The sequence below is a fragment of the Trichosurus vulpecula genome, chromosome 2 (genome assembly GCF_011100635.1).
Source record: "Trichosurus vulpecula isolate mTriVul1 chromosome 2, mTriVul1.pri, whole genome shotgun sequence".
In the NCBI taxonomy this organism is placed as follows: Eukaryota; Metazoa; Chordata; class Mammalia; order Diprotodontia; family Phalangeridae; genus Trichosurus; species Trichosurus vulpecula.
Genome location: NC_050574.1, coordinates 417,051,918 through 417,075,602, shown reverse-complemented (window position 1 = coordinate 417,075,602; position 23,685 = coordinate 417,051,918). Strand labels below are relative to the sequence as shown.

At 39.4% G+C, this 23,685-nt stretch overlaps 1 protein-coding gene across 2 annotated transcripts; it reads right to left on the bottom strand.

The window, feature by feature from the left end:
* Window positions 1-1,157: 1,157 nt before the first annotated feature.
* Window positions 1,158-20,948, bottom strand: TLR8 (toll like receptor 8). Of its 2 annotated transcripts, XM_036745452.1 has the most exons (4): window positions 20,841-20,948; window positions 9,277-9,421; window positions 7,759-8,043; window positions 1,158-4,329 (listed from the first exon to the last, which is right to left on the bottom strand). In XM_036745452.1, exon 4 carries the CDS (start codon window positions 4,321-4,323, stop codon window positions 1,198-1,200), a length of 3,126 nt encoding a protein of 1,041 aa, XP_036601347.1. In that variant the 5' UTR covers window positions 4,324-4,329; window positions 7,759-8,043; window positions 9,277-9,421; window positions 20,841-20,948; the 3' UTR covers window positions 1,158-1,197. The 2 variants fall into 2 exon arrangements, with proteins under 2 accessions (XP_036601347.1, XP_036601346.1); XM_036745451.1 differs by lacking the exon at window positions 7,759-8,043.
* Between the last annotated feature and the right edge of the window lie 2,737 nt (window positions 20,949-23,685).

Genomic DNA, 23,685 nt, shown 5'->3' with positions numbered 1-23,685 from the left:
GAGTTCTAGTCAATCAGATGACAGCTAGGACTGTATAAAAAGAGAACCCAAAACTGAGAGCAGTGGAGAAGAACTGGGAGCAGTGGAGCAGAGAGAGGCAGGATTCAGAAGCAGAGAGCCAGCATTGAGAGAGTGCAGAGCAGAGAGTGCTGAACAAGAGAGAGTTGTGGAGATCAAGGAACGTCAGTCAGCAGAGCTTCAGGAGAGAGTGCTGAGCATGGAGAGTTAGGATTCGTGACTGATCTTTTATAGGAAGGCCCTACCAGGTATTGAGGGGAAGCTACAATATGGCTTAGTTCCTTGCTGTAATATTTTGTTATAATTTCCTTGTTACTACAGTGAGGTGGGCTTATTGGTTTTGGAATAGTATTGCCACAATATCAAATTGGGGGCATTGGTCCTTGAATCTGATCCTCGGGAGTCTAAATAAATGTCATACTTCCTCTGCTTTCTACCTAGAGGATTCCTTATACTTCGTGATTCCAAACCATTCAGGCACGCCCATGGTCCTCTCTGAGGTCATGAATTTTGCCTTACTGCTATACTTGGTGCCATGAAGTAACCCACTATCCCATCATTCCCACTCTTCTCCTAACTCAACCATAGTATGAGCCAAGATGCTATATCATATCTCATTCCAATTACTGACTATGCCAAATGCAGGTTCAAGGGTGAGAAGGAATTAGACACTTGCAAGTCATTGCGAATTAACAAAAGGAGGTTTACTTTGCCCTAATATACAGCAAGGATATGAACAAAGATACAGTGGCATTTAGCTTATATAAATGCATCCCCCTTTGTCTCCATATGGAAATGCATCTGTTCATCATGTGGTCTTCATACAACTAACAAGTTGGAAGGGCCCCAATTCATGTAGGTGGGATTATTTTATGCCCTTAACATGTCCAGGAAGCTGTGCCAAGAGAGGCAGGTGTCAAACAGGTCCCAGAGACAAGTTTGTTGCCTCTGTGGTAACAAAACTAATCCTTCTTGCAGGGAAATAAGTGAACCCTGGTCCTATCATATCATGTGTTCATTGATAAACTATAAATAAATATGGTGATACAAAAGTCCATGCAGCAAGAAAATGCATGAAACACTCCTTTCTAAAACAAATGTGCTAATCTATGTCATAAAACCATATCATTATACCACTATTTCTCTTCCTACCATTTGGAGTAGGTCCATTCTTTATTGTTATTTAATGAATTTGACATACAAATTATTGTACCGGCTATCATTGTCTGTTAAGACCACATTTTTAAGACTTTGCCAAAACAGGTCTTCTGCCTTTGGATTATCAGGCCACTTAAGAACAGAACTTTTACAAATCCGCCTCCTCAGTCTCAGATACTGAGAATGCTGTAACACTGGCTCCAGGAGGATAAAAATGATCACATCCATATTATCATCCATAAGCCTCTGCAAGGCTAAGTAAAAAGCAGTTTTAAAATTCCAGTTTTTTGCATATTTTTTGGTTAAGACAAATATTGTCTTTTTGCTTTGATTAATGCTCTGCATGAGATTGTCAATAATAGCTATTCCAGGGTCCCAATCCCTTTCTTCTAGACAAAGGAGAACCTTCTTTTCTTCATTCTCCTCCAACTGAAATCGGAGCTCATTTATTACCCAGTCAGTAACACAAGTATCTTTGGTGTCATATGCAATAAAAGCATCATAGAATGTTTGGGATGTGGAAATAGACTTATAACCTCTTATTTTTGCTGAGCACAAGTGGTAAATATACCATATGTCCCAATAGAACAAATGATGAAAGGTGGCCATTACCATAGTGGTCAGCGTAATAATGAATGAAAAGAAAAAAAAGATGGCGGCAACAAGATCTGAAACACAGGTTGTTAACTCCAGTTCCATAATGCTTTTACCTTTTTGGTCTCCAGGCGTGGAACAAGTGACATCTACCAATCTAGGAATTGTGACATTAAGATTTTCATCCATCCATTTACGAAAATCCTTGATTTCACAAGTACAATCGAAAGGATTTCCTTTTAAGTTTAAAATCTGAAGATGATTTGAGGCCTTCATTTGAAATGTTGACTTCCTGATCATTTTTATGTCATTATAACCTAAGTCAAGTTGGTGAAGTCTCTTAGCATTAGAAAGTAAGTCATCAGGGAGGCATGAAATTTTGTTTCGACTCAGCAATAGGGTCTGCACTGAAAAATTAGATATATCAAAACTTATGGTGGAGAGTGAATTAGAGCATAGATCAAGCAGTCTGAGGGAGTGAAAGTATTGGAGTGATGTCCAATTAAAGAAACTCATGTGGTTATTGTTTAGCCTCAGCTCCTCAAGGCTGAAGGGAAGATTTAGGAATGCCTCAGTTGGGATCGTATGAAGTCTGTTGAAGGATAGGTCAAGCCGGGTCAAATTGTGGAGATTTTTAAAAATTGCAATGAAGCTTTTATCTTCCTTCTTCCACAAGATGTCTAGGCGGTTGCCTTTGAAAACTAATTCCTTCAGGGATTTGCTTATCAGCTGATTCTCAGTTAAGGTGAAAATGTCATTCTGGCTTAAGTTTAAAACTTTTAGTTGGGTTAAATTTTGAATAAATCCCAGTCGGTGGGTTACCCCTGCTATTCGGAAGTAATGTTCATTATGACTGAGATCTAATACCTCCAGCTCCTGTAATTCTTGAAAAGCACCATCATTATCAAAGTCCAGCCTATTGTTAGACAAGTCCAAATATTTGGTGTGATTTATAGTTGAAAATTCACTGCCATTTAAAACTTGTGCATTACCATTGGAAGATAAATTCAGACAGACTATGTCATGAAGACTTTCAAATAGGTTGTGGTTAAGAAAAAAAATGCTATTTAAGCTGAGATCTAAGGCTTTACCATAAGATGTACACTCTTGCTTCATTAAAGGAGTAGTATGATGGTAAAAGTTTCTATGTGGGTCTATCGTATAACGAACTAATGGTTCATTATTAGTATCTATTGAACGTTGATGAATTACATGTTTAGAGAATGACAGAGAGTTGCTATTTTTACCCAAGCTATTTGTTACCTGGGGTGATATTCTGTTTTCTGACAAATAAATCACACTCAAATTATGAAACTCTTCAAATAAAGTGAAATCAATGTGATTGATAAAGTTAACACCCAAGTTGATAATCTGTAGGTTTGGAAGCTTTGCTAGGGGTTGAAAATCTTCTTTCCTGAGTTCCTGGAACACATAACCTTTAAGGTGTATTGTCTTGAGAAAGACCAGTTTGGAGAAATTATTTGAAATATTAATATAGCGTGGATAATCATTTTTGAGATAGTTGTAAGAGAAGTCAAGAATTTCTAAATTGGGCAATTTTGTTAGAAAGTCCCCAGTGGCTATTTCTTTTACTAAGTAATTAAATTCAAGAAGTAACTCCTTTAGATTTGTCATGTTGCTGAACCAGGAAGCAGGGATGGTTCTCAGAGAAGTGCTGGAGAGATTCAAGTGGGTTAGTTGGGCCAGATTCTGAAAAGCATTATCATGTATATGGATTGAATCACCATTTTCACAGGGTTTACAAGGGTATGGGTTATTGAAGCACCTTGGACAATTCCCACTAAGATCCAGAACCATTAAATTTTCCAGACCTTTAAAATCATCTTGATGGATTCTTTTGATGTTGTTGTTGCTGAGATAAAGCTCCTTGAGGGATGGAGGAAGCTTGGTGGGCACATTGGAAAGGTTATTGAAAGATAGCGATAACACATTTAAATTGGCAAGATCTTCAAAGGCTCCATCTTCTATGAAAACATTTTTTTTACATTCATTGCCGTAAAAACAGTTCCAACCTAAATAGAGGCTTTTCAGCTGAGTAAGTCCAGAAGTGCTGCTTTTGGTGATGTTGTCAATGTTATTTAGCACAAGGCTAAGCATTGTTAGGGAGGGTGGCAAACGAACAGGCATTTTCTGTAACTGGTTGTCTTCTAGTTGCAGTTCCTTTAAATTTGTCAAGTTAAAGAAGGCCCCATCTGTAATTTTCAAGCCTCTTTTACTGGCATCAACATTCCTGTCCTCCACCTGGGAATCTGCATTGCTGTTTAAGTTTATTTTGGTAAGATTGATCAATCCTGCAAATGACTCATTTGTTATATTCATGATGAAATTGAAAGAAAGATCTATTTCTGTCACATTCCGCTCTAGCCCTTTAGGAACATCGCCAAGTCGACAAGCTCGGCAGTCGGCAATAATGGAAGAATTCCTTCTGATACTGCAGGGATAGCCCCTAGGATTGACTTTGTGACTGGGGAATTCCGGACTGCAAGCCACCAGAAGGCACAAACAGGTGAAAGTTAAGGACTGGAGAATCATGGTTACCTGAGGAAAAAAGAAAAATGGAAGGGGCTTTAAAATAAGGGCTTTGTTTTTCTTTCTTTTCAAATGGAGATGTGTGTGTATATGTGCATGGGAGAAGTAGGAGGGAGACCAGGTGGATTTTTGTTAATTAAAAGAATAAAGTTAAGCTTAAAAATGAAACGAGATTTTTTAAAAATAAAATACCCAACTAGTGAATTAATTGATAATATTTCCATAGTATTTCACCATGTAGATTAGTCCCAAGTATTTGTCTTAAAGCATCTCTGTTTTTGAAGTTCAGTGAATTATACCAAATTAGGTCTATAATGCTTCTCCTTAATTTTTACTTCATGGAACTCTTACATGTGAAAATAGACTAAGATGAAAACTATATGACATTGAAATGATGGTAAGTCTTTATTCTCCTCTGTAATGACTATCGAAGCAATATGGCTTTTTCTTACCCATTATTGACGTAGCCGCATTGCTTTAGTGGCAGATTTTGTAATGCCATTCATTCATCCATTTTTTAAGAGAAAATTTTATGTAGGAAGGCAGCATTGGTGCTTTGGAAAAGAATGTCGGCTATGGAGTCACAAACCTGGTTTCAAATCCTGCCTCTAATGTTCAATGGCTGTGTAAGCTTAGGCAAATCACTTAAAGTCTTTGGGTCTCAGTTTCCTAATATGTCAAACGGAGGGGTTGGTTCAGCTGGCCTCTGTGGTTTTCTGCAACTTTCAATCTATGATCCTGTACACAACAAACTATTCAAGGATTCAGGGAAGAGATAAAGATAAATAAAGAAGTCAACATTAATTTAGCTCTTTACATTCACTATCTCATTTGGTCCTCAGAGTAACCCTGTGAGTAGACACTGCGGGTGTTATCATCCTTATTTTATGAATGAAGAAACTGAAGATGGAATGGATTAAGCGGCTTTCCCTCCAGAGCCAGGATTGGAACTCATCCCTCTCTGATTCCAAATCTAGTTGTCTTTCCACTAGGCCAGAGAAATAAGAGGATGAGCTACTAGTCGAGATGAGGTATGTCTACAAATAACTAAATTAGAATAATGGATGGAGCAGCCAAGTGGCTCAGTGGATAGAATGCCAGGCCTGGAGGCAGAAAGACCTGAGTTCAAATCTGGTTTCAGATGCATACTAACTGTGCGACCCTGGGTAAGTCGCTTAACCCCGTTTGCCTCAGTTTCCTCATCTGTAAAATGAGCTGGAGAAGGAAATGGCAAACTACTTCAGAATCTTTGTGAAGAAAACCCCTAACCAACCACAACACATCTGTGTCGTCTATACCTGTGTTAATATCTGTATCTATGTATATTTATACACATATATGATACTCACACACATACATATATATGTATGTTTGCATATATGCGTGTGTGTATAGAAAGAGGTGGGGGGGAGAAAGAGAAGTTAAGAGGGAAAGAGTAATTTTGGGGAGAAGAAATCCGTTGTATGGAGGCTAGATTAAAAACTGGGGAGGTTAGAATCAGGGAGCCCAATTATGAGATTATAGCAATAGTCCAGATGAGAGGGGATAAAGTCATGAACTAGGATGGTCACTGTGTGAGTAGAAAAGAGAAGGTGCATCAGAAGAAAACACTTTTGAGGAGAGACAGGTCAAAGGAGAGAATAGAATAAATGGAGGGCAGGGCAGGATAGAGGGCAATACAGTTAGTCTTTCACAACGTGACTATTATGGAAGTGTTTTGCATGACTACACATGTATGACCTATATTGAATTTCTTGCCTTCTCAGTGAGGGTGGGTGGGGAGGGAGGAAGGGAGAGAATGTGGAACTCAAAGTTTTAAAAATGAATGTTAAAAAATTTTTTTCCATGCAACTGGGAAATAAGATATACAGACAATAGGGTATAGAAATCTGTCTTGTCCTACAGAAAAATAGAAGGCAGTGTGATAAGAAAAGGGGAAGAGTGTGGGAATAGAAGGGAGGGCAGATTGGGGGAAGGAGTAATCAGAATGCACATTGTCTTGGGGTGGGGGAGGGGAGAGATGGGGAGAAAATTTGGAACTCAAAATCTTGTGGAAGTGAATGTTGAAAACTACAAATTAACTAATTAACTTACAAAAAGGAAAAACAAGAGAAGGTGCATATGAAAGATGTCATGAAGGTAGAACCACCAGGACGTAGCAATTGATTGGGTATGGAGGGGTGAAGGAGGGAATATTTGCAGATGACTCTGAGGTTGTGATCCAAGTGCTTGGAAAGATGATGGTTCCTTGCACAGAAAGAGGGAAGTTAGAAAAAGGAGTGGATTTTTTTTCAAGGGAATAGAAGGTACATGAGGTAGGGATGAGGAAAGAGAGTGAGTCCTGTTTTGGACATGTTGAGTTTGAGATGTGTGTGGGACACATCCATGGAAATGTCTAGAAGGCAGTCATACAGAGCTCAGGAGTAAAATGAAAGCTAGGTGTGTACATTTGTGAGCAAACCACAGAGAACTAATAGATAATTGACATGTGGGAGATGATGAAATCATTCAGAAAGAGAAAGAAAGTTCCATGAGGAAAGAAGAGAGGGCCCAGAATAGAGCTTCAGGGGACATCCATGCAAAATCAGTCAGAAAGTATTTACTAAGAACCTATTCTGTACCAGGCACTGCGCTAAGAGGCAGGGAGGGACACAAAGAAAAGCAAAAGACAAGGCCTTGCCCACAAGGAGCTTATAGGCCAAATGCAGTTGAAAATAAAATTAGTTTTAAAAAACAAACAATGTACAAACAAGAAATAAAAAGGATAAATTGGGGATAATCTCAAAGGGAAAACACTAAGGTTAAGGAGGCCTGGGAAATCTCAAGTTTTCCTGGATCCAGGCTTGGTGCTGTATATTCCACTGTGCTGCCTCACTTCTCCAAAATAATAGCAGCTGATATTTATATGGTGCTTTCTGTGTACCAGGCATTATGCTAAAAGCCAGTTAGTTCCAGCGTTTTCAGTACAGATTCACCGGTATCAAGCAATACCTTTTCCAGAGAGGTCATTACCATCAGAATGATGTACGAATGAATGAGGAGGTGGGTTAGACATAGGAAGAGGGCCAGGGGACAGCCCTCTTGTTCCACTGCCATACATCTAGTCATGTCAAGTGAGCTAGTGGGAGTCTATCAGAATGTTGCCCGGGTTCTCCATGAGGATTCACCGAAGGACATGGTCAAAAGTTATGTGCAATGAAAAGGTATAGACGGTGTGATTTGTGTTATTGGAGAAAACAGCCACAATGATGAGTTCACGGATTTGTAGAAGTAGGAAACTATCCAGAGAGGTTAAATTTCTTTCCCCGGAAAAGAACTTTAAAAACAAAACAAAACAAAACAAAACAGGGGACAGCTAGGTGGTGCAGTGGATAGAGCACCAGCCTTGGAGTTAGGAGGACCTGAGTTCACATGTGACCTCAGACATTTGACACTTACTAGCTGTGTGACCCTGGGCAAGTCACTTGTCCCTGATTGCCTCGCAGAAACAATAAATAACAACAAAACAAAAAAAGTTCTTTGATTTTCTATTGGAACTCTCCAATCAGCATGAAATTATGTGGTTGTAAGAGATTCCCACTGGTGCCCAGAATCATTAAATCTAGGTATGATGGTGATACCGTTTTGGAACCTGGAAAAACTGGAGTAACTTGAAATTTTGTTGATGACCTCTAAGACTTTCCCAATTTCTGAGTCTGTGGTATTTTTCTTTCAAAGAAACACCTTAAGACAAAGAGAGAAATAATTAGTTTGATTTATCAGCCACTTGCTTCAGAATAGGCTGTTTTTCTGAACAGAAACAAGAATACAATGATATAGTGCCTACTATGTGCCCAGCGCTGTCCTAAGTGCACTACAAATATGATCTCATTTGATCCTCAAAATATCCTTGGGGGCTAGGTACTATAATTCTCTCCATTTTACTGTTGAGGAAACAAAGTAGGAGAGGGAAGAAAAAGGATCCTCTCTTGACTATCTGTTGTGGTATCTTCCTCTGCTAATCAAAGGACAGCTGTTGATCAGTTTTCATGCCTTATCTCTCCTAAAGAAAAAAAAAGACTTTAAACAGATCTTTATATAATCACATTTCTAGAAAACAATTTAAGTACAGAGAATTTGGCCAATCCAAGGAAAAACATAATTTCTATATAACTGATTTATTCAATAGACATGTTCCAGAAAACTGTGAAAATTATGTTTTAAATTATGTTTGTTTTCTGTTAAAAGAAAATTCTATAAAAACAAATTTACATAAGTAGACTTGAATGACAACCCAATGCCTAGATAGTGTCTTGCATAGGGTAGGTGTCCAATAAATGTTTATTGAAATGAGCGATTAAACCTCCTTGTAACTACACATTCAAATATTAAATTTATATTACAAATACAATATACTTTCCATAAATATGTTACATAGTTGTCATTCTAGATATAGAACTCCGAATTTTTTTTTAACTTACAAATGGATTTTAAAATAAAATCACATTGGGGAGAATTTTCGCCATGAGTGGCAAGATGGAGGGGTTTGAATTTATGCCATAGCTAAGTGACTGAATTTCGTGCTTTAAGGGCAGGCTAATCTGCCAGAAAAGAGGAGGAAGGGCTCTATGTCCTTGTCTTCACCTCCTGGCTTTCCTGGCTTTCTTCAAGTCCTCACTAAAAAGCCCACCTTCTCCAGGAAGACTTTCCTGATTCTAATGCCTTCCCTCTGTGACTTTTTTCTAATTTATCCTGCATGTAGCTTGTATGTACATATATGCCTACACATTGTCTCTCTCATTAGAACATGAGTTCCTTACGGATTGTCTTTGACCTTTTTTGTATTTCCAAAACTTACCACAAGTTCTGGCAGGTGAATAATAAATGCTTATTGAGTGACTGACTGACCTAGACATGACACAAGGGCAGTTGAGAAAGCTGATTAAGAAGTTCACTGCCCTATTATAGACCTCTTACCTTCTCATGAAACAGGAAGCTATAGGCAGCTAATTCACAACTATTGTTATCTGTCCAATTCTGATGTCCTTTTAGTTATCAGTTCCTGGAATACTCTCTCCCTCATTGCTCACATTCATTCAGCTGCCAAGCCATTTTTTTTCTCCTTTAAACAAAAACAAGAAAAAAAACAAGTTTATTTTTAAAAATACTGTATGATATCGTTCTATTCTTACTCTTATACAGGGCCAGAAGAGAAAATACTGGTTACTTTTATGGCTTTAAAACAAATCTCAGAAATATCACCAATGCGACACTTACTAGCAAATATAGTTACCAAAACGTCATTCTTTTCCCCTCCATTCAAGTTTAAGCAACAATCATCAGAAACCGGAATCCAAAACAAACTCAATATTACTTGATTCTTTCCATTTTGTGATTGTCTTCCATTTTGTAAGTTAGGCCTCGCTTTATTGTAAAATCATGATTATGGGGAATTAAGATGTTGAGACAATTCTGAAAAACTGGGGTAATGGGGACTGACTACAACATGTTCTGTACATCTTGTGGTATCTTTTTATAATAACCACAGAATGGTCTAGAAATAATCGCAAAATTTGTAAAACTCTGGTCAATTAGAGAGAATGCCACATTACTGAAGATTGTGTAAGTTGATTAGTTCCCAATTTTTGCCTGTAAGAAAGCCTTATTAACTGCCAAATGGCATCCTTGTGCCTAGTGAGGGGCCTCGGATCCAATTTGTTGTACTGCTAGCCTAAATCAATATGCTCAGATTTTATTGCCTCAGTCCTAATTGATTTCATTTGTGACAACTGGCAAGCCATGCAGTAGGTGAGGAGAAGGACCCTGACCCTCAAGACAGCCTCTTAGAAGAAGTCTGTAGAGTGCATTGAGGGAGTTCTCCATGAAGGACTCTCCCAGAGGTCAGACTCCCCTTCAATCCCAATGTCAGTTTTCCAAACTAAGGTAATCCCTGGGGAAGAGGAATTCCTTCCATAGGTAAGGGAATCCCTTCTACAGGTAGGGTCTACAGTGATGGAGTCCCTTAAGGAAATAGAACCAAAGGAAAGTACTTAAGAGAATAATTAGTGGGGGAGTCCCTTAAGGGAATAAAGCCAAGGAAAGGTGCTGTGGGAATAATAGGATTCAGTAGTATCATACTGAAAGGAACTCCCTTATAAAAATTTCTCACATCTTGGAATCAGGGAGAGCTTCTGGTTCAAAAAGGAATAACAAAAAAAGTGTACTATTAACTTGTGTGAAATTTTGTCTAAAACTGCAAGGGATTCAGTTTATAAATTATTCTAGTCTAAAAATGGCACTTTGGATTAGTGTTTATTAACGAAATTGAGATTGGCCATTGAGCAACCTCTATCAAATGAACTATTGGTTTGTTGGGATACCCTGTCTAAAGGGTCATGCCCTCTGCTCCTTAAAAGGGCCTAGTCTTATTTGTCAAATTAGAAGTTTTGAGACTGTTTTTCGGAAAATGTGTACACTTACTTTTTTTTTCTTTTTTTCTCCTCCTTTCACTTTTTTTTAAATTTAATATATTTAGTTTTCAGCATTGATTTTCACAAGAGTTTGAATTACAAATTTTCTCCCCATTTCTACCCTCCCCCCCACTCCAAGATGGCGTATATTCTGGTTGCCTTGTTCCCCAGTCAGCCCTCCCTTCTGTCACCCCACTCCCCTCCCATCCCCTTTTTCCTTTCTTTCTTGTAGGGCAAGATAAATTTCTACACCCCACTGCCTGTGTATCTTATTTTCTAGTTGCATGCAAAAAAATTTTTTTTGTTGTTTTTGAACATCTGTTTTTAAAACTTTGAGTTCCAAATTCTCTCCCCACTTCCCTTCCCACCCACCCTCCCTAAGAAGTCAAGCAATTCAACATAGGCCACATGTGTATCATTATGTATAACCGTTCCACAATACTCATGTTGTGAAAGACTAACTATATTTTGCTCCTTCCTAACCTATCCCCCTTTATTGAATTTTCTCCCTTGACCCTGTGCCCTTTCGAAAGTGTTTCTTTTTGATTACCTCCACCCCCATCTGCCCTTCCTTCTATCATCCCCCCCTTTTTTCCCCTTCTTCCTCCTTTTTTCCTGTGGGGTAAGTTACCTAATTGAGTATGTATGGTATTCCCTCCTCAGGTCAAATCTGATGAGAGCAAGATTCACTCATTCCCCCTCACCTGACTTCTCTTCCCTTCCTACAGAACTGCTTTTTCTTGCCACTTTTATGTGAGATAATTTACCCCATTCTATCTCTCCCTGTCTCCCTCTCTCAATATATTTCTCTCTCATCCCTTAATTTGATTTTATTTCTTTTAGATATCTTCCCTTCATCTTCAACTCACCCTGTGCCCGCTCTCTCTCTCTCTCTCTATAGATATATATATACACATACATATATACATACATACACACTCACATATACATATATATACATAAACATAAATACATATTCCCTTCAGCTACCCTAATACTGAGGTCTCATGAATCACACACATCATCTTTCCATGCAGGAATGTAAACAAAACAGTTCAGCTTTAGTAAGTCCCTTGCCATTTCTTTTTCTTGATTACCTTTTCATGCTTTTCTTGATTCTCGTGTTTGAAAGTCAAATTTTCTATTCAGCTCTGGTCTTTTCACTGAGAAAGCTTGAAATTCCTCTATTTTATTGAAAATCCATATTTTGCTTTGGAGCATGATACTCAGTTTTGCTGGGTAGGTGATTCTTGGTTTTAATCCTAGCTCCATTGACCTCTGGAATATCGTATTCCAAGCCCTTCGATCTCTCAGTGTAGAAGCTGCTAGATCCTGGGTTATTCTGATTGTGTTTCCACAATACTTAAATTGTGTCTTTCTGGCTGCTTGCAGTACTTTCTCCTTGATCTGGAAGCTCTGGAATTTGGCGACAATATTCCTAGGAGATTTCTTTTTGGGATCTATTTGAGGAGGTCATTGGTGGATTCTTTCAATTTCTATTTTGCCCTGTGGCTCTAGAACATCAGGGCAGTTCTTCGTGATAATTTCTTGAAAGATGATATCCAGGCTCTTTTTTTGATCATGGCTTTCAGGTAGTCCAATAATTTTTAAATTATCTTTCCTGGATCTATTTTCCAGGTCAGTGGTTTTTCCAATGAGATATTTCACATTGTCTTCCATTTTTTCATTCCTTTGGTTCTGTTTTATAATATCTTGATTTCTCATAAAGTCACTAGCTTCCACTTGCTCCAATCTAATTTTTAAGGTAGTATTTTCTTCAGTGGTCTTTTGGACCTCCTTTTCCATTTGGCTAATTCTGCCTTTCAAGGCATTCTTCTTCTCATTGGCTTTTTGGAGCTCTTTTGCCATTTGAGTTAGTCTATTTTTTAAGGTGTTGTTTTCTTCAGTGTATTTTTCAGTATTTTTTTGGGTCTCCTTTAGCCAGTCATTGACTTGTTTTTCATGGTTTTCTCACATTTTTCTCATTTCTCTTCCCAATTTTCCCTCTACTTCTCTAACTTGCTTTTCCAAATCCTTTTTGAGCTCTTCCATGGCCTGAGACCAGTTCATGTTTTTCTTGGAGGCTTTTGGTGTAGGCTCTTTGACTTTGTTGACTTCTTCTGGCTGTATGTTTTTGTCTTCTTTGTCACCAAAGAAAGATTCCAAAGTCCAAGACTGAATCTGGGTGTGTTTTCTCTGCCTGGCCATATTCCCAACCAACTAACTTGACCCTTGAGTTTTTCAGTGGGGTATGACTGCTTGTAGACTAAAGAGTTCTATGTTCCAAGCTTGGGGGGATGCACCAGCTCTGCCACACCAGCACTCCTCCTTCCCCAAGAACCCCCAACCTGGACTGGACTTAGATCTTCAGCAGGCTCTTCACTCCTGCTCTGATCCACCACTTAATTCCTCCCACCAGGTGGGCCTGGGGCCAGAAGCAACTGCAGCAGCAGCCGTAGCTGCCCCACCTCCGCTGCCCCCTGGGCGGTAGCTGAACTGCAAACTCCTTCCACTCCCGCAGCTTTTCCTACTAACCTTCTCGGTTTTCTTTGGTGTTTGTGGGTTGAGAAGTCTGGCAACTGCTGCAGCTCACTGATTCAGGGCGCTAGGGCATGCTCCACCCGGCTCCTGGTCTGGTTGGTCTGCGCAGCCCATACTGGGCTCTGCTCCACTCTGCTCCGCTCCCAGCTCCATGTGGGATAGACCTCACCCAGAGACCATCCAGGCGGTCCTGGGCTGGAGCCCTGCTTCCCTCCGCTCTCCTGTGGGTTCTGCAGTTCTAGAATTTGTTCAGAGCCATTTTCTATAGGTTTTTGGAGGGACTCGGCGGGGAGCTAGTCCCTGCTTTTCAGCCGCCATCTTGGCTCCGCCCCCATACACTTACTTTTGATTAAACTTTCAACAGAAAATAAGAAGGAAAACTTTGGCAGGCAAGAACATCTATGTGTCTGTCGTGATATTTTCTGTGTAACTTCTTTCTATGGCCTGATTGGCCAAAGGAAAAAGAATCTATTGTTTTCTGAGGAACTTTTAAAGCCCCCAAAAGGGAACCTCTCTCTCTCTTTGCCTTTTTTACTCTGATCTAGGTGGAAGGGCCGAGCAGACACTCAGATAAGAAGGAAGAGAATCTTTGTTCCCAGTATTCAGGAATTTATGGCATTTTAATTTAATTAGAAATTAAATTTGTGACTGAAATGAAAATTCTCTACTGTAAATTTACAAATTTTATAAATGCTAAAATATCTTAGTGAATTTGTTTTTAAGAATAAAACTCTGTGAAAGTGTTAGTAAAAGGGAGCAAGGTGATTTTAATGATAAGAAACTGAAGTTCCAAAGTGAATAAATTTGCGGTTTATTTTAGGGAAAATCAAAAGAGGAACTGAAGGTAGTTTGTTAACTCTTCTCTCAAACATGAGAAGAGAGAAATTTGTTTAAATAAGTGGGCAACTTGAAAAGTAAGTAAAATTTTAGTGTATATTCTTCTGTGAATGATCTTATTTAGGTAAACTAGAACCAAAGTCACCTAAAGAAATTGGAACTATGTGTTTCTTGGGGCAGCTAGGTGGCTCAGTGGATAGAGTGCTGGGCCTGGAGTCAGGAAGATTCATTTTCCTGAATTCAAATCCAGCCCTAGACACTTGCTAGCTGTGTGACCCTGCGCAAATCACTAACCCCATTTGCCTCAGTTTCCTCATCTGTAAAATGAGCTGGAGAAGGAAACGGCAAACCATTCCAGTATCTTTGCCAAGGAAACCCCAAATAGGGTCACAAAGAGTTGAAAAATGAACAACAACGAGAAGGAAGGCTTACAATAAAAGATAGGGTGTTAGTTGTACCAGCGTGTCTTGAATTTGATATTCAATTGCTGTGCCTTTATGTAGGCCCTCCTCCATGTATGTATTTATTCCTTCTCATTTCTGCCTCTTAGAATTTGTAGCTAAGAGTCTGGGGTTCAGCACAGGTGTCACTTCCTGCATAAATCCTTTCCTGATTCCTTCTTCTATTCATTTATGTACATATTGCATATCATTAATAGAATGTAGGGGCCTTGAAGGCAGGCACTACTTAGTTTTTTGTCTCTGTATCCCCAGTGCCCAGCACATGACCTCATTCGGGGTTTTCTTGGCAAAGATACTGGAGGGGTTTGCCATTTTCTTCTCCGGCTCATTTTACAGATAAGGAAACTGAGGCAAACAGGGTTAAGTGACTTGCCCAGGGTCACACAGCTAGGACGTGTCTGAGGCCAGATTTGAACTCAGGAAGATAAGTCTTCCTGACTCCAGGCCCAGCGCTCTATCCATGGAGCCACCTAGCTGCCCAGCAGATGTAACAGCTGCATGTTAAATGTAGGGTGAATTGAATTGTTTATGAGGGAAAAGGAAGATGGAAGAGAAGGAAGGATACAGGATGCATGGAGACGTGTCCTAAAGTTTATGGCCTGCCTTGGGACATTGTGGTGTTTCCCACCCTGGATATCTTCAAGCAGAGGTGATTGGATTGAACTGGATACCCCTCAGGTATCTAGGTGCTGGGCTTGGAGTCAGGAAGACCTGATTTAAAATCTGGCCTCAGAACTTTACTAGCTATGTGTTTCAACAATCCGGCTAGCAGCTGTTATGGCGGTGAAAGACCAACACAAGCCCAACAACAAAAACGCTGCCAGCACGCTGCAAAAGCACAGGTTCTTTTGATCTGTTTTAGTAAGGAAAGCAACGTTTAAGGGGTTGACAAGCTTGCTCTAATCCAGCATACAAATATCACTCACTTAGTTCAGGGGAAAAAACCAGCACCCTGAACTTCAGAATAAATACAAACAAATTACGAACATCAACAGACAGACCTTGTCTGATTCAAATCCCAATACATACCCAGCACCCAGGTTTACAAGCTGGAGGGCTCTTAGCTACAGCTGCCTGGAGTCTTTGCAAGGAGTCTTCAGATCATGCATTAGAGCGCCATCAAGAGTGAGAGCCCTGCGCAAATGGCTCTGTCTTCTCTTCTTATAGTAGACGTCATCAAACATCATGTGAATGACCAGAACTTAGGCTCCTATGATTGGATCTTGAGTTAGCATCTCCCCTTAGTACCCTGGGAGCTTTACACCCACATAGGCTTAGCACCTAATAGGGGTTTGGGCCTGGGGCCTAGCACCTAGTAAGACTCAATGAAATACACTGAATTACTCAAAGGAAACAAAAGCCAAACTCTTCAAAGGCACTTGGTTGAACTGAGTGCTAAGAGCCATTTTGCTTACCAACATACTATGTGACCCTTGGCAAATAATTTAATCACCACCTGCCTCAGTTTTCTCAACTGTAAACTGTAAAATGCTATTGTTATAATAGCATCTTCCTCCCAGAGTTATGAGGATCAAATGAGAAATTTATAAAGCTCTTATGACAGTGCCTGACACATAGTAGGCACTTAATAAAAGCTTGTTTCCTTTTTCCTTCCCTCCTTCCCTTCCTCTCCCTGCCTTTCTCCTTTACTTTTTCCCTCCTTCCTCCCTCTTTTTTCCTTTCCTCCCTATCTCCTTCCCTCCTTCCTTCCTATCTGCTCTAAGATTCTGTAATTCTGGGTGGCTCATTGGGATTCTTTAGTTCTCTAAATAGTATAATTTTTAAAGACAGTTTAGGGAAGGAGCCAGAGCCACCAGGAAATCTTGTTCATTTCAACGTACCCCAGAAGAAAACCTTATACTTCTTTAGTGTCCTAATACATTAGACAATCAAAGGTTTCAAAGTTCTGTTTCAACACATTAGGGACTCTCTTAGCATGCATAGGAAAACATTTTTTTTTTCAGGAAATGATAATGCATACAGAAAGGGGAAAAAACCCTGTAACTTCTTTAAAATACAGCTGTATAGCTGCTACTAGTTACAAATATAATTATTACCTAATTTGAGTTGTCTTATTTTTTCTTCTTTTTCTTTCTTTTTTCTTAAACAATTTCCTTAAACTTTTTATCAACATAAACAATTCTTTGAGAGACACTCTGGTTTAGTGGCTAGAGAGGTGGCTTTGGAGTCAGGAAGACCCAGGTTGCAGACCCTTCTGCCTCCTAATCCCCCAACAAATGCTCTCCAGCAACTGTATGTTATAGAAGAGTAGCCAGTCTGTATTGGGAGCTATGATAGTTCTGATTGGTACAGAAGTAGTACACATTCTTCCACACTTTTAGGGTTTGTAAAAGGTACTTTATGTATTTGTTTGGTCCTCACACCAGGACTGTGATATAGGGCTTTATATTGACAAAGAAATTGAGTCTGAGAGAAATTAAGTGACTTGCCTGAGATCACACAACCAGCCTGTGTCCGAAGTGGTATTGGAACCCAAGTATTCCCAATTCTATGTCTAGCCTCCTATCTACTGTGTCATGACACATCTCAATATGATGCCAAGTGAAAGCTTGACTCTCCTCCAGAATTCTCCCCCTTGCTATTCCCCTTTTTGGTGCTGCCCAGTTGAATGTTTAGGCATGAACTAGGTATAGCAACAGACGGCTAGATATGTGACTTCTATTTGGCCTTTTACCCTTATCTATCAAACATGCAAGTGATTCTCATGGGACATTTGATATATAGATATATAGATCAGTTTGGCCACTTGGATGCTGGAACTTATGCGTGGGCATTTGAGAAGAGATAAATCCAAGGAGGGGAGTCATTAGAGTCCAGTGACAATATTTCCACAAAAGTCAAACTACCTTTATGTGGTGCTAAATAAAATAGAGATTTGGCAGTGGCCAGCTTATTAGATAAATAAGAGGTAATGTGGAGTAATGGAGAAATTCCCAGATGTGCAGTCAAGAAGGCCGAGGCTCAAATTTGCCTTGGACATGTATTCTTTCCGTGATATGAATTCAATTTCTCACTGCAATGCTTAGACAACTCTTTAAGACTAAGTTGTGGAAAAGTTGCCAATTTGCATAGCAGGGTTAGTATTCAAAGATTAGTATTCAAACCAAGAGTTCCTTATACTGATGAAATAATAAATCTGGACCCCTCCCCATCTCCCAGATAATTTAGGTTTCAAAGAGGAGTATGCTATATACTTTACCTGCCTATATTGATTAAATTAACCAGATTTGGTTGTTCAATCTACAAAGATATTCATCTCAAGAGTATAGCTTAAAACACACTGGTTTTAAAGTTCATATACAAAAAAACAACTACTTAAAACCACCTGAAAGCTAACACATATCACAAGTTTCACTGACTAATCATGATTCAGAGGCATTGTACTCATCCATTGAAATCTGACTGTAGCAATAATTAAGGTGGGACTTTCTTTTACGGGTTTTTTCTCTTTTATTGCTTATTTAATCGAGTGCCCCTGAAAAGTCTGGCCTTTGTTTCTTTGATTAAATCAGGAGTCTTTGATGACCTCCTTGCCTCAAGGGAAAGCCTAGGCTGTGTGGGTTTAAGTCTCATGTTTGTGATGCTTTTAGGTCATGCGGATGAGTGGCATGTTGTGATGCCCCTTGAGCCTGAACAGAATATATAAACTCAAGAGGTTGGCATCTTCCCTTGGGGCTCTCACTCACTGGAAGAATGGCAAGTGACTCTGGGCAAGCCATTGTAACTGCCCCACCAGCTTTGCTAACCCAGATGTTGGTTTGTATTTGGTCTGTTTTATAATGTATGTTTGTAATTTGTATTTGCTCTGAAGTTCATGTTGCTGGCTTTCCCTCCTGAACTAAGTGAGTTATATTTGTATGTTGGATTAAACTGAGATTGTTAACCCCATAAAGTTACTTTCCTTAGTAAATCATATCAAAAGAACCTGTGTTAGTAGCCTTCTGTGTGCTGGTTACTGTTGGTCTTTCACAGCCACAGCAGCTACTAGCCAGACTGTTGCTACACTGACATATTTTTCAAAATATTTTTATTATGCTTAAATTCATAGATTTGTCTTGCTACAAAATAAACCTCTCAATTTTGTTTAAGAAATCCCTACAGTTTAAATGTGCTTATTTTAAAATTACATAGACCTCACTATAGAGAAACTGAGGCAGATAGCGTTTAAGTGACTTACCCAAGGTCACACAGCTAATATGTATCTGAGACTAGATTTGAATTCAGGTCTTCCTAATCTCAGGTCCTCTCCCCATAACTTCCTAAAGTGGTCTCAGTGGATAGAGTGTCAAATGGTGAGAATATTTTCTTTTAGTGTTAGTTCATTGCTCAAAGGGGGAAATGATGATGAGGTCAAGAAAAGAAGGAAGGAAAGAAGGGAGAGGGAGGGAAGAAAGACTTGAATTTAAATCTAGCCTCAGACACATACTAGTTGTGTGACTTTGGGCAAGTCACTTAAACTCTATCTGCCTCAGTTTCTCCATCTGCAAAATCAATATAGTAATAGCTCCTACTTCCCTGAGTTATTGTGAGGATTAAATGAGATATTTTTAAAGCACTATATAAATGCTAGCTATTATTATTATTATTATTATTATGAAAAGGGGAGGAAAAGTAGGAGATTATTATTATTAATAAAAGTAGAAGAAAAGTAGTGGATAATCAGGTTGTACAAGTTGAAGTCTATATGAAGAGAACAAGATAGAAAGTGGGTGTTGTTTGAACCTCACATTCATCTAAACTGGTCATAGTGGGGTCGATCACACACACACACATACATTCAATTAATCACAGAAACTAACTAAAAGGAACAGGAGAAAGGAAGGAATAAAAGGAAGACTTAAGGAGGGATTAGTCATAAAACAAACTCTAAACCCAGAAGGTGAATTATGATGAAAGACTTAACGAAAAGGAAGGAAGGACAAGTATCTGTGATAAAGAGGCAGATGGGGAGCAAAGAGGGAAAAAAATCTAAGAGAATAGGATAGAGGAAAAACAAACAATTCATGATCATAGCTGAATGGGAATGGGATGAAAACCCCCAAGGAGAGCAAAATGGATTACAAAGCATCATCAGGCAAAATGCTATTTACAAGAAACTCTTGAAAATCAAAAACTCACACAGAGTTAAAATTAAGGAGTGGAGAAAAATCTATTGTGCCTCAGATGAACTCAAAAAGCAGAGGTAGCAGTCATTACCTCAGACAAAGCAAAAGCAAAAATAAACTTGATTTTAGAAGAGATAAATGGGGAAACTGTATTTTGTTTAAAGGTACCATAAACAATGAATTGATATCAACATTTAACATGTATGCATCAAATGAATAGTTTATAAATGGTGAATGCTATTGCTAAATGTTAACCTTTATCCTTATTCTCTGGCTTACATGCTCAGTTAAAGTTCCTTGGCATACTAGTCAGATCTCAGTAAGAGTAGGGAGAATTTGTCTTCTATCATAGGGATAACAAAATTTCCCCTGCATGGCTCTGGAAGGGGTGTTCTTATACCTTGTGAAACGAAAATGGCAGAATCAAGCTGAATTTCTTTACTGTAATTTTCAAAGAACCACAAAATCTCAGAGTCAGAAAGAAGCCAGTTACTCCAACTCATAACTGCTCAGGAGTTCCTTCTGCAGCTTATCCAATAAGCAGCCAGCCTTTTCTTGAATATACCTTCCATTCTACTTTCGGCTTGTTCTAACATTAGGAAATTTTTCCTTACATCAATCCTAAATCTGCCTCTTCATAATCCCTTCTTCTCCCTGTTTTCAGTTTTGCCTTCTAGAGTCGAGAAAAAACCTAATCCCTCTCACATGAGATAGTTCCTCGGACACCTGAAGACAGCCATCACCTTGTACCCCCATAAATCTTCACTTATCCAGGCTGAAATGAAACTAGCAATGGCTAGTTCATTCATACCGCATTATTGCAAATTTTACTGTCTTCCTGATTCAAAAAGACCACAATCAACAGCATTTTGAATTTCAAAATTTAGTCTCAGGATCTCATACAAAATAAAGAGAATTTGTAGGTAGACCTTATAAGAACAGCATTTGAACTGAGATCTTCTTAACTTTTCCTAACACTTAGACTGTTCTTGTCTAAGCACTCACCATGTATCTTTAACATAGTTTGTATTATGACAGAATCATATTTTCATTCAAGAAATTACAATGTGCATATTGCTAATATTGAAATAAAGGAGGAGACTTACCATGTTGGGGTTTTTTTCCTTAATGTTCTTTACATGTTTTCACATCCCTGGAGCTTCTTGTTGGATAAGGATTGTGAAGACTGAAGGAACACTGAGAGAAAGCAAACCAATTCACTTTCAGAAATTAGTTCCTTTGCAAGCAGCAGAACCAGCTTTGTTATTTGCAGAAGTTTCCAAAGGAAGAAGGAAGTGGAGGTTATTACTTAACTGTCACTAAAAAAAATCCTTTTTTAACTGAACCAGTTCAAAAATAAATCTGAAAACTGAGGCTGCAAAAAGGGCTGGATTTAAATATACCCCTCCCTAGAATTTGCTTTGAGTCAGGACCACAATGACAGTAATTTTAGAAAAGATAGTGAATGTAATTTTACAATAGAGGTGAGATTAAAAATGTGATCTACACAGACTCTTTAGAAAGTAATATAGACCTTTGGATGGCCTGTGACTGTGGGTCTGTGGTCTAATCAGCCAACAGGTTTTAATACTCCCAACCATTGGCTTGTAGACTGAGCGTGCGGAGGTCATGTTGTTTTTCTCTATGCCTGGTTTTCTCAGCTATAGAATGAAGAAAATAAATAACCCTGACTTCCCAATAGTACGCTAAGAAATGGATCATAAAATAGCAATTGTCAAGTTCCCTGCAGTTGGAGTGTATATGAATAACTTTGTCAGGACTGTAGGAAAGGTGGAACCTAGCCAGCTCCATCTCCAGTTTAAACAACAGCAGCCCATAGTTTGTTCATCTTGGTCTAATAAATCATGGTGTTCCAGGCTTGGTTGTAAATGCTCAGGCTGTAAATGTCTGCTTTTAACTCATCTTTTTAACCATGGGAAAGTTGTAAAAGTTTAATATTTATTTCCCTTCATTACAATCAAATATAATAAAATAAACCTCTAATGATTGCTTTCCTGTGACTTCACTGATGCAAGAGACTCCCAATGTGGAAACTATCATCAGCATGGAGGCAGCCTGTTCTAATGGAAAGAATACTGGCTGTGGAGTGAGCCAGAGGTTCAGGATTCAAATCTCCCCTTTATTTGCAAGTCATGTCACCCTCTCCCTAAATGTTATGATTCTCTTGGAGAACGGAGGACAAAGCACAACCTATGAGTATTCCAAGCTGCCTGAATGGGTTCCTAAGCAAGTCATTTAACTTCCTTGGGCCTCTGCTTTCTCATCTGTAAAATTAGGGAGTTGGAGTTAGATGAACTTTTAGGTCCCTCCCAGCTCTAGGTCTATGATCTATGCAAACCAGCAGCTTATCTCTGTGTCTTAAAGTCTTAGACACTGAGGAGGGCATTGAGAAAGTCTAGGGCACTGAGAAGTTAGTGACTTCTATGCCAGGCCATACAGATAGATGTACGTGAAAAAAACAAATCCTTTGGAACCAACTGCATGAGAGACTTCTGAGTCACTGCTAAATAGGTTGTTGTGTGTTTGTCTTTTGTTTTCCAAGAAGACCATGGCATCAGGAAAATGATGATATGACTTGCAGTTGACTTTGATTGGGGTAAGGGAGGGCTGTGCAAGGTCACCAGCCTCACTTTCTCCTCCAGAGCCATCTGGGTCCAGTGGCTAGACATTCACCAGGATGACTAGAGATGACTCAGGATGCGTTGGGAGACCCTGGGTCTTTTAGGCTAAGGACTTTTTCAGATTCTCACTTTGAGGGAGGTAACATTGAGAGAGGCCCGTTCAGTGAATAGACCTCTTTAGGAAGTTAATCAAGGGATGGCCCCTTTAATCAAAACTAAAAAAAAAATATCGAACTGGGAGGGGAAGACGCTCAGGGCTGCTAGTCAAAAGAAACAATTGCCATTGACAAATTCAAATAGGTATGCTGGGACCAAAGCTGATTTCCAGACATGATAAATGGAAACATCAAATATATATTTACCAGATCTATACATCTGGGTGCAAAGGAAAACAAAGCAGACATAATTGAATTAATCTTTATTTATCCTTCTTTTTGCCAACGAAACTCAGCTTGGTGACACAATGCCGTAGTCAGGAGTCAAGAACATTCAAATTGTGCCCAAAACACTTACTAATTGTTTAACCCTGGGTAAATCACTAAAATTTTCTGAGCCTCTTGCTCATCTATAAAATGAGAGAGTTGGACATGATGACCACAGGGGCTTAGGGTGGATAAAAAGGTACTAGACTTCCTGGGGAAGAAGGAGGGTGACCTGGAGGCCTGTAGATGACCTCAGCAAGGATCTGGATAGGATGAAGTAAACTTTGAGGGAGGCAGAGGTGGTTCCTCAGTGATGTTGACAAAGGAAAGGTCTGAAAGTGCCAGTGAGGATCAAAGCATTTGCCAGCTCTTCCTCTCGGCCCTGGGTACTGAGGGTATGTGAAAGAAGGAGCAGTCAGCCTTGGAAAGGATGCCAAGAGACGTTGGGGTTTTCAATAAAGCTAGTTTCAATGAGCACCAGAAGATAGAAGGAAATTGACAGGGGGAGATCTGGGATGAAAGCAAGCTTAATGATGGAGGAAAGTTCCAGAGCTCACAGTGGAGGGTAAAGGAGGGTAAGATGGGAGACAGCTAGGGCTGAGTTTATGATAGGGGCACGGGGAGGTGCAACAGCAACCAAATGCCTTCAGTATCTATCCCCACATTGATCTCACATTGATCCCCAGTGTCCCGTGTAGTACAGATCCCCAGGCTAGTAGTGTGGTCAGGGGAACTGTGACCTAATTGTAGAGGTGTACCCTAGGAGAAGGGTATGAATAACCATAACCCTGGAGTCTGGCTTTCCAGCGGCCTGATGAGGGGTTGGGCTGGTCAGGCAGCAGGCACTACTTGGGGTAGGGGTGGGGGATAGAGGAAGGATGTTTGCC